The sequence below is a fragment of the Anopheles maculipalpis genome, chromosome 3RL (genome assembly GCF_943734695.1).
Source record: "Anopheles maculipalpis chromosome 3RL, idAnoMacuDA_375_x, whole genome shotgun sequence".
NCBI lineage: Eukaryota > Metazoa > Arthropoda > Insecta > Diptera > Culicidae > Anopheles > Anopheles maculipalpis.
Window position 1 is genome coordinate 30,280,144 of NC_064872.1, and position 11,815 is coordinate 30,291,958.

Below are 11,815 nucleotides of genomic sequence, written 5' to 3' on the forward strand. Positions count from 1 at the left end.
AATGTTTAATATTTTCTTCTACGAAATTGCTGTGAAATGCCCCCTTTGCCCGATTGTTCAGGTGTAATAGGTGCTAACATTTTTTGTCGCCTGCCATGGGTTTTCAAATCGTTTCAAATGTTTGTCCTGGCGAATTGAAAAAATTGCACCAATGCACAATTTTGGAAATTTTTCATTGTACTTTTCAACTTGTATCCTAACCTAACTTAGTCTGGAACGTGCCAAGACGTACTGAAGGGCCGGTAGTATCTGCCTAGTAGGTTTTCAAAAGAAGGTCCCGGTTCGTGGTAATAAGTTGGTGTGATATCGCTTCTTCATGTGCTTGGGCTAAAATTTTAGAATCTATTATTATTACATCGCCAATTCAATACTTATGTCTCCTTGATGCAATCACATCTATGCTCCAATCCCTCCTCTTTGTGGCGTTTTGTTAATAATCGCAGAAATTCATATCACATTTCTTACTACACGTCCCTTGGAGCGATTATTGCCTCGCTCTGAAATATGTGGCCTTTTTTGCTGAGCATTTGTTTTTGAGCCAGTTTCTTTGCGGGCCCTGCAGTTACTTCTGGGACTCAACTAGCTGGTCCTTCTCCCGCGTAGTTCCCCCTTTCGTAGCCTTTCACTGTCATTGCATCCCTCTGAGTTTACCAATTGTTCACACGGTGCCACTCAATCCTAAGCTCTCTTTTTCGCCTGTTCCTAATGGTACTAACGAACCAATTAGGAAATGCTTAACAATGTATTAAATTAAAACTAATATTAAGGGAAAGATATATAGAAAGAATAGATATGTAAAGAAAGAGTTCAAATATTGATGACAAAACACATATAAGACTCCGTAGATAGCCCAATATGTCAGACATATCTCATTGTTTACTGACAAGCTTAGAAAATCTTGAAAGTCGCCGCAAAAAAGTGCAAATTATATTCATGATAAAATTTTCAAACAATAAATTGGATGGACGCTCCTCGACATCTTAAAAACATCACAATCCACCTTCATATTGATACAGGAAGTACATGATAATTTTATTCATGTGGAACAGTTCAACAAAAACTACGCTGCAAAAGAGCCACTTTCCGCTATGGTACGTAGTTTGAATGATTAATGCGTAATAGACCATACAATTCCTATCTCTGAAAAAGATGCAATACAGACTAGAATGATTGAATTTGCTGTCAAATTCATTGATTTCCTAGTTTCATAGTTTCATATAATAAGATTTAATACAAATAATACCAAAATCAGCGACGGGAAGAAATAATCTGAAAGTAGTTTGCAATTAAAGACTGAGTTCTTGTAAATTCGCTTCAAGAAATCTTCATAACATTAATATAAATTCTGGAAAGATTTTCTTCTTATTTGACATGGTTTTTAGGGGTGTCAAACACGAAAAAGAAGAAAAGACTTAAGCCAGTTATTAGATGAAAAAGTTGCACGAAAAGTGTAACCAGGAATGATAAATTACATGAATGTGTGATCGAAATTGACGCAATGCAACTGTCTCCAGAGAATTACACGAGTAATGTGAAGGTAATACACAAAAATGTTAGGGCAATAGTTCGTTTAAAAGCACAAACTAAAAGATTTGAAAGTGTAATATTCTAAAGCTCTAAAAGTTCAAAAAATTTTGACAATTCTGAAGTCAAAAATTACTGTCAAAATACTAGGTCTTTATAAACGTTGGTCAAAAACACCGTTGTATACCAAATGAAATCATCATTGAGAAATCGCCAATCAATCAAAATTATTCAGTAGTTCAAAGTATTGTTAATGAGTTCTCAAAATTGTCTTTTTAATATTGTTTTCTATGAAAAATTGCTGTCACAAAAGCCTTCTGCTGAAAATTTTTACTGAGGCTCAAGTAGAACTTTAAAAAAGATAATGCTTACCAATTCAAGTTTACCAAGAAAAATGTGTATTTTTCCAAAAAAAGGGCGATAAAAATAGGTTTTTTAAATAATTTTGAATGTACTATGTTTTGAAACTCCATACAAAATAACTTAACGTTTGGTTAGGCTCTCAACAGAGCTTCCCACAATCTCATAAGTGAATGTACTAAAAATATAACCGCAACGCTTGTGGCCAGTGAAAATTGGTAGGCAAACCAAGAGCTGTGCCCCACCTCCGGATCGTCAAACCGAGCAACCGACCCGACCCGCACGGTAGTAGCAGCGAAACGGGGTTTGTTTATGTTTTAATTATTTTAATGAGTACACTTAGCGCGACAGTACACAATGGCTGCGGAACATGCTCCAGTGGGGCCACCGGAAAACGTGCCCGGTTGGCCACACACTTCATTTTCGCATTCGCATTGCCAATGCGAAAGCATCCAGGTGACAGTTGCCGCCGGCAGGCATTGCGCGCTTGAAAACTTGGTCTGCCGTGTCTGGACTTTAGCGCCGTGGTGGATCAGATAAATGTGGCACTTGGTGGTAATTGTTCCATAAATTTGCTGCTTCCGACCATATTGGCATCGGTTCGGCATAAATCTGTTCTATCGAACGGTCCGCACTAATGGACCATATGAAGCTGGCGGCAGTTAAGTTTAAACGCGTATAGTTCGTAGTTACGTCGACGAGCGATATTGGAGTGAGGGTTCTACAGCAAGCACGTCACGCCAAACGGCTCCCGACAGTGTGGTCGCATTTTAATACGTGTAATACACTTGCGTTGTATTATGAATCCCGGGCTGCATCAAACACGCCCCAGCAAAGCATTTCACATTTAGGTTCCAGCCAGCTTGGGGCCATCTTGCCATCTAATGAACACACCGTACGTCCGTTCGGGTAAGGTGAAAAGTTCTGGTCCCATCTAAACAAATGTCACCCACGGGAAGGAAGCGAAAGCTTGGTGGAGCGGGATGGGCGGAGAGGTACGCCAGAGTGAGTAGGCGAAGTAAAGATAAAACAGCTCCAGGGGAACGGAATGCGAATGTGCCTAAGTTCGTGGATGCCTGCATGATGTGTCCCTGATGTCGCTTCCATCCAACGCGACATTCACATATATCTACGCGCGCATACACACACACACACACACACACACACACACACACACAAACATATCACCCAGTTTCAAGCAGTTCGTTAGCCGCAAGGTGTCCGTGGACGTGGCAGCTAACCGCTCCAGGCACTGCTACGTCCGGTTGGCAAATGAAAAAGGGATTCTACAATATCCGGGTGGTGTCCGCCGGTGAGCGTGAAAGAGCCGGTCTTTCGGCTAATTAAGATCCTGCTCTTTGCCACCGTGATGATGATGGGACTGAGTCCGGAGCGCAACGGAACGAAACGCACGCCGAGACGAGATCCTTATCTTGCGTTCTCCATTTATGGCATGAGTGGTAGCTTGATGACGTTTGTTTGTTGCAAAATTTGACACACATTGTTTAATGCTGTTGTTTAAAGTAAATGTAGTTCAAAATCGTTTGCCGTGTACACATCGTGCAAGAAGTTATGCTTAGGCAAGAGACTAATGTATTTAAAGCTCAAAACACCAAACGATTTGCAGAGGCTTTCAACGAAACTAACAGGCCTTGCAATAATATGTCTGTGAGCTTTAATGAAAAAAAAAAAACAATAGTGGAAAGTAAATTATGTACCTTGATTTTATTTTTATTGATGTAGTAAATATCATTACTGAGCTCACAATTAAGAAATGCCATTTACTTTAGCTTAATTATTAAAAATATTCTTATATTTCGGCAACTCAAGGGACATATGAACACGTACATAAATGCCCATTGAACGTGGACTGACACACATCAGAATCATATACACAATAAACCTTATTAAAGGCGGCTCCTATCATGTTCATCAGATCTGTCTAGCCTACAGTAACCTCCATATTTTTTGCAATATTGAACCACTACCCGTCAATAACAGGGTGCAGTATTGTTGTTTGAGTAATTTTATGTTCAAAAAGGCAATTCAAAACAGGAATCTCTTTGGTGAATTATGTTTTATTTGATATCCCTGGATGATTGTTCATCTATTTAAAAGTAAATACTAGCAACGAAAACCATTAATAATACTTTAATTGTCTATCTTCTTTTGTTTTGTTTGGTGCTATAGCGTGCTACGTTATGCTATGATTAGTGTGGTTTGGATATTTTATGCTCCCAACACTATACCAAAGCTATACGCTACGTTATTTATTTATTTAGACCCACGAACATCCGAATTGTTTGACCGACTGAGGAAGACTGATCCTCTTTGCGCTTTGCTGAACGATCGCGCTGCGAATCGTTCGGCGAATCCCCAATTGTATATGTTCAGTACTGCCTGTGTGTATGTGTATGTGTGTGTGGCTGTGTACGTGTGAATGTCTGTGGATGTGTGCTTCTGTGAAATTGTTTTCAGTTTTGGATGTCGCACGGTACGCCACAGTGCTATGCACAAAGTACCAGGCGTCTCCTTAACTGCAATGCTCAATATGTCTTATCTTTTTATGTTAGTCATGAAATTCGCTGTACTACTGCCAGTTTGCTACGTATGTGATGAAGAAACGATTGTTAGATTTATGTAATATGTTTTCGATTCAATTTATTATTATTTATAATATTCTTTACACAGACAAACTCCGTGACAAACAAACAGTGCTTAAAAACAGACTCTATAATTTCCGAAACCCATCTAAAAAATTACCATACATATACTAACATGTTAATCGAGTATGCCCGGGATAAGGCAAAGAATAAGGAAGATATGCCTTATCAATATGATTATTAAACTTACTCAACACAAGCGGTGTTGACAATACGGCACTGGACCATCATAATTATTTATAAATAAATAAATAAAATAAATATACTAACATGTTACAGACCAAAGTAAACCTAGCGTCGGACTGCAAACGAGGGGGCACTATGGTCTGTGACGGAAATAAATGTAATGAAGTGCTTAAAGTACCAGGCGCCTTCCTCAGTTACACTCTTCAGTAATATTCAATGAATTATTAACAAATTGGCTGCTTTAAGCTACATTTTCCACAATGAAAAAAAAAAAACTTTCATTGTAAAATCTTAATAGCTAAAACGATTACAATCTCACCTTACAGCTACATCGAGAATTTTATATTTCTTTCAAATTGGCCTTGCAAAAAAACATTCCCTTCCTTCACGATGCTTACAAGCGGTCGGTCAACAAGCTTGCAAATCGCTACAAAATGTAACTGCCACGACGCGAAGCACATTTAAGCTCCCAGCTCCTTAGGGAATGTCAACAGCACAACAATATAATATGTGTTCTGCAAATTTTGTTCCCACGAGGAACCCGTTTAACGCTGTTAACGTGTGCACACGGGCGACAAACTTGCACGATACAACCCTGCTGCATATGGCTGAAGGTATGTCACCAGGTGCATTACATTTGTGCGGATAGTTTAAACAAGCATCGATAGTCGTCGCTACAAAGTTAGGCTCCGGGCAGGTGTGCGCACCAGGTTCAATGTTCGTGCAAAAGTAGTTTGGCAACTTGTTGGGTTTTAGGATGGTTTTGTACGGGAAACTTTTGCCGTGTCACAAAAGTCCTTGCTTGCCAGACTTTTTGTGCACTTTGTGCAGCTGATTGTTATAGTGCTGTTTGCAACAGCTTTGCGACAGGAAATTGGGACAGCAACAATGTACGGGTTTGTTGAATCGAACGTACAAAAGTGTTCACCTCTAATTTGTCTGTGTGTGACTCGACAAACTGTGCCCTCAAATGTTTAATTTCTATTGAAAAATAACTTGGACAAAACCAGGTCAACATTCTGGTTACCTACGAAATCAATGCTCCGAACAGTATGAATAACGAACGATGGTTTCGTACGATGAACTACCAATAGAGTGCTCTAAGAAAGGAGGCCCCTCTTCAGAACTTATCAAGCCTCAACAACGACACCTTTTTACACACATATGGCACATAAGGAGTATAAGGCCATCAGGAAAAGAAAGGGCCCAACGTGATAGCCAAATCGGGTGAAATGTGAGTGTTTTATTACTCTGTGAAAAGCCCTTCGCCACTCCGTGACCGAAGGATGTCATTTACTACGATAAAGAATCATTGCACCAAGCAGCACCAGCAGCAGTACATCTTGGGACATCCGGAAAGTACCGAGGGCGGGAGTCTCCGGGGACAGATCGTTCTGAACCATTATAAATAGCTCATTGGCTCTCGATTAGATTCGATTGGTTTCCTCTGTCCGGGGTCATCGAATCAGTGCTGAACTGCTATTGCTGCTGTGCTACGGCTTGCCAAGGACTATCTTCATAAATCCACTCCGGCACGTCCTTATTCTTTCGTAAGGCGAACAAAAGACCGTCTGCGGGACCAGGAGCTTTCCGGGCTCGTCTCACTCACTCGCTCCCCATCCGTATCGATCGTTCGGTTACGCTCCTTGAAATAACCCATCCAACCAACCATCAAGAGTCATCCATCTCATCGTACCCTGCTTTTATCGCCCCCTTTTGGAATTCCAAGCAGCCGGGCATGCTTGTTGCTTTTTGCCACTCAGACAAGGCCTGTTGCATAATACGTGCACCACGCGTATCGATACGCGGTATGCGAACATAGGGCACACCGGAGAATGGGACGAAACAGCCAAGAGAGCAACATTCCAATCCTCGGCATAGTTCTTCGGGCTGGCAGCGTTCCAGCAAATCCTTATCAAGCCTGCCGTTGCCGGGAGCTAGCTTCCTCCAGAATTTCCGGCAGCGTATTTTTAGCAAATTGCAGTCGATCCTCCACAAATAAACAGACGCTGGCCGCTGCAGTGCTGTGCGTTCTTCGCGGTGTGTGAGGCACACCCGGCAGGTTGAACATTCGTCGCCATTTAGCCCCGTATAATGGCTGCCCTGGGTGTACGTGGCTCATATTTATTGTGCCTGCGTCCCAAGAAACGGCATCTTCGTCCAGGTTTAGGTAACCGCTTCTTTCACCAGATTGTTGCCAGAAATTTGGGGCCCTCTCGCAACTAAACTAACACCCAACTCTTCCTTCTCTTCCCAGCTTGTTAGCCGTGCTTCCAGTGTGCAGCATCACTTGCTTCAGCCAGCAAGCAATCCCGGCACGGCATTAATAATTTAGGCTCCGTCATATTCAGTGAATGTTGCGAAAGAGCAACACGCTGAAGAGAGCGGCCTCAGCCGGGTGAAGATCCAGATTTTTTGCACCTCGATGACATGCGCGTATCAGTGTGCGAGGGATGGGAAGGTAGCTGTGGGTAAGGTGCGGAAACGTGGACAAGTGGCACAGGCAGGCAGCCCGAAACCGGACGGCTTACCACATGAGTATTATTACACTGGTACATGGGTTGGCATGAATAAATAACGAATCCGTTTAATGTTGTACCCATACACACAGGCACACAAACACACACACACACCAAGCTTTGTTTTTTGCTTTGCCTGTCGAGAGTACTTTGAACCGGCAGAACATGATACTTCGCATCGCCCGGTGGAATGCGAGAAAAGATTCGCAGTTCGCCCACACGGTCGGTGGGAGTGCCACGGTGCCTTTTCTCTTTCGATCTCAACCATGCGTAACAATGCGTGTAGAAATTTTCAGAGCTTAGCGGTTTGACGTAAGCACCGTGCTGGGTGTATTTTGCCTGCACGTGTGTGCGGGCTTTCGGTCGATCCGGGAAAGCTACCCCACAAAAACACACCCGCACACAGAGAGCGCGGTGCGTAAAGCCCTTCAATTTGTATCAGCATCAAGTGTCTTTGGCGGCCAGCGTTGCGTTTCGAGTGTTGCGGGTAATTATTCAAAATGGGAGAAAAGAAGAAAAATCTCATAAATAACAAAAAGACAGTTTATGCCGCTTGAGCAAACGCGCATTTAAAATTCGTAACATTCTGATACTAGTCCCCTTCAAAAAGAAAAGAGTTGCTTTTTGTAGCAGGTGGGCTCGTCCGGGATTTGAACCCGGGACCTCTCGCACCCTAAGCGAAAATCATACCCCTAGACCAACGAGCCCGTCGAAAGAGCTCGCAGCGACTACGCATTAAAAACACTTGCTCTCACACAATCGATACCGCGCGAAATGAGAACACTGCTCGAATCGCCGATGGACGTGTTTGCTCGAATGCCGTTCGAGAGAGCGTGGAGCGCTGATCGAAATCATCGGTGCGTGAGAGCGTGAGTGTTGTGCATGAGAGAGAGAGAGAGCGCTACGGACTGTGATTGTGATGCGTGCACAGTGGGTGGCACTCCTTATGTAGCTGTTAAAACTATTACATTGATGATTTGATCTGTAGTTAGTTTTTTAATTTACTTCTCATGAGAATAACTACCAACTTTTGGTAAAGGTTGAATGATAAGTTCTAAATCATTTAATCTCTGGTATGATATGATTTATTGATTGCATTTGTTATCAACAGCAAATTATACTACTTTGTTTTACCGACAAAAGACTGCAACTTGTCTATCATTTTCACTCTCAGTTCCTGCACTCGTGCAATATCTACTGGATTGGTATAAAAATGCTCCAACCCAACCAGTGAGTGAAAGATGATCCTACTCCGTTCCCGGTCCAGTTGATTATTGCGCTCGAGATGCGCGTGCAAGGCTTCGTAGCCAGAAATTGTTCTAAATTGCTGTGCATCGTCCTGAATCGCTTCGAAGAAACCTACCAGCGCACCGACACTGTTTCCATCCAACTCATACGTATCATTAGTGAGCCGCACTATATCATAGGTTCCATTTAAAGCGCGGTATATCTTGGCCGCTTCCTCAACCTTATCGCCCTGAATATATCCCACACACAGGGCTTCCTGAGCTCGGCGACCCGCAGCACGTTCCTGCTCCAACAGGCGCAGATTGTCATTCAGTCGTCGCTTCAGCTTCTGCAAACTGTTCCGCAAGCGTTCAATTTCTGCCAGAAACCGCTGCTCAACTTCACGCTCAAAATTGTCCACCCGCCGCAACAGGTCGGTCAGCTCCGATTCTTGCTGTGCTTTCAGTAGTTCGTACTGGTTGGCAGAGATGTACGATTTCTGCATAGTACTGTACCGCGAAAGTACAGCCTCGATAGAAGCTTTAAACTCGCGAAGCTTACGGCTACATTCGTCCGAAGCATTCGTCACGGTGGGCTCTCGACTGACAGGGCGCTTCCGTGACGATCTGCGACCTTCGATCAGCTTGGTGAGCCGCACTAGCTCATCTATTTCGCTAGAGGATATAACGCATTCCTCTGAGGGTGCAAAAAATTGACGCTTCACTCGCAGTGACGAAGCACTGCAATCCACAACCACCAACAACACAACGAACGCAAGTTGTTGCTTCCACATGTTGATCGCTGTACGGCTACAAAGTGACTGAGGCGTGTACGTGCGATTACGTACGACTGTAGCTGTACAAGCGCAGCAACGAACAACTACATTCGCAAGCCTGCACATACTGATGTTGACATGAAACACATCTGAGATTAAAAGGGAATTCCCAGAGATAGGACAAGCATGAAAACAAAAAGATTTTGAACGAAAGTGTCATGGACATACAAATTGTGTTAGCATTAGTACTCACAGATTGAAGAATTCGCTATCAGCATCAGCACGATGATCCACTTGTATATCCTCAACTGTTTGTAGCACTGGAAGTTATGATATCGATTCAGCATAATGATTTTCGATATCATTTTGATCATCTTGATCACGATGATCAGTATCTTCTTCATTGGGTTGAGCGGTACGCTAGGTCGCTACTTCCCGCGTGCCACCGTTGCGCCGATCGGAGAGGGTACGAGGCCACCGCCAACAACCCTGCCAAACCCGTTCCACTTACAGGGCAAAAGCGTACGCAATACACTGCTCAGGGATGTGTTGCCGTTGGTCCCCGAAATTGTCGCCTAGGAGTTGTGGCTCGTGGAGCAGTGGAGCTACGGCACGTACGGGCACTTGCGTTTCAATGTTCCAGGTGTTGCACCGGTGTCCTACCACAACCGGGCACTTCTGTGTTACAAGTCTTGTCTATTCAATTCTCTCTTCGCATTCCCCGGTGTGTGTGTGTGTGTTTTTTTTTTTGCGCGTTTCCAGAGTGCTGGGGTTTTGGTCCTTAATTCCTTCCGGCCCAGTGCACACGGTGCAAGTGTCTTTTCGTTACGTTATTCCGTGATTTTATACTCGAAGCGTTGCGAACGTTTCTTCGGTGCTTAATGTTTATGCGATCGTTATTCGCTCGTTTCACACCACAACTGCAGAAGCAGCAGCATAAGCTTACAGCACAATAAATGCTGTCCGACTGGCGTCGTCGTCGTCGTTGTCGTACTGCTGTTGTAGGCTATTTGTTTCCCAATATACGGTGAGACATTTGCATGTCCCGTCGTGCGTTTGTAACGAAGCTTTGCCAAATTCACCTGCCAGCAATTCTAGGTGCGAAAACTATCTACGGTTCCAGCTCGAACTGGCACAACATGATTGACTTCCTGTTCCCGACCGAGTTGGAGCACCCTACTGTAAGCTGTCGGGAAAGAATGTCCTGTCGTTCACTAGCGAAGTGTAGCCGGTGTCGAGCATTTTAGCCATCAGTACCATTAAGTACGGCCCAATATTCACCACGGAAATCGTCAATGCGACACATCCGAGCTGTAAAAGATGTGTTTTTTGTGGTTCCGGCGTACCGACGTGTCGTAGCGCCAAAATGTATGCAATTGGTTGGTTGCGCTCCTTATGCTTTCCGCCTTGTGTATTGGGTTGTTCGTTTATACGAGGAAACAGCTTCCGTACTGGTTTTTGAGTAAGTTCTGTTTTGTAATTCGACTTGATGTGCTTCGTTTTTTTTTTTTTTGGTTTCGAGTAATGATCTTACTTTTTTTAATCGCTATTACTATCAATATTATTATTAAGTATTATTAATGTTACGATACGTTTAATGCTATTATTAGTGTTAGTTTGTTTTTACTATAATTATTCTTATTAATGTTCCAAACAGTATTTATACTACGCGCAATGTCCGCTTCTATCGCAGTACGGTGAAACTCGACTACTCGCATCAGACATTCCAACAAGGAGCAATCGATCGTTCGTTTGTTCGCTGGTAGACTCGCGTTCCGTTTCTTTCCTTTTTCCACCCCTTTTCCTCAGGATACGCAAATCAAACGTTTCAGGATCAAGCGTCGTGAAGAAGTGCCGACTAATTTGAACGTTTCCGGAAATCGGTTCGGTTGGCTATTGCTTGCGTTCGACTCTTTCTTCTTTTTTTTGTCGGCAGTTTCCGTTCGATTTGCTTCACTTGTTATAACTTCCCTTTCCGGTGGGTTGTCGGGGGCGCTGATGTGTGTTTGTGGTGTGACAGACAGTGCCAACAGGGTGGGTTTTGGTGGGAAGTGGCGAATGATGAATGAGAATTTTCTCTGATTGGCAACGAAGATCGCAAATTGTTAATGCTATTTGGCTTGCTCTGCTTGTTTCAAGGATTTTCCCACATTTTCTCCATCGAAGAAAATTTGACGAAGATACTCTGTTTGAAGTTTAATGGAGCACAATTGAAAACGCGATAATAATGAAAGATTAGAAAACTGTGGTGCCTTGAAGCGTAAAGTGCACTCTCTATGCACCACAATCTGTTACGTTTACTGCGCTTTCGATTCTGGAACGAACTAGCTGGGTGTGGCTTTCCCGTTTGGTGCTTTCCGATGTTTTCTCGGCTGCCGACTCCAGTCGGCCGGTAGATTAATTCGTGTTTTCGTTGCTCGACGCACGATGGCGCGGTATGGTAATGGCGAGTGGTCTGCTTATTCGCTGCCCCCGAGTCCCGAGCTCCGGTTCCGGTGTGTGCCAGTTTCTGCCGATTAGTTTTGCGCCGTTTCCCGGTGCAATTTGGCAGCAGTTTGCAA

At 43.5% G+C, this 11,815-nt stretch overlaps 2 protein-coding genes and 1 non-coding gene across 3 annotated transcripts in view; all 3 read right to left on the reverse strand.

Moving 5' to 3' along the window:
* Window positions 1-9,712, reverse strand: part of LOC126564451 (neuronal acetylcholine receptor subunit alpha-7-like) — a 61,976-nt gene extending 52,264 nt beyond the window's left edge. Inside the window, exon 1 of the mRNA XM_050221510.1 lies at window positions 9,508-9,712. Within this exon, the coding sequence (XP_050077467.1) occupies window positions 9,508-9,658 (151 nt within the window). The 5' untranslated portion in view covers window positions 9,659-9,712. The remainder of the gene's footprint in view (window positions 1-9,507) is intronic.
* Trnap-agg (transfer RNA proline (anticodon AGG)) lies at window positions 7,888-7,959 on the reverse strand. The gene has a single exon. It is a non-coding gene; the product is annotated as a tRNA-Pro (tRNA).
* Window positions 8,373-9,276, reverse strand: LOC126565139 (uncharacterized). The gene has a single exon (XM_050222287.1). The coding sequence runs from the start codon at window positions 9,270-9,272 to the stop codon at window positions 8,373-8,375; it is 900 nt and encodes a 299-aa protein (XP_050078244.1). The 5' UTR covers window positions 9,273-9,276.
* Window positions 9,713-11,815: the final 2,103 nt, after the last annotated feature.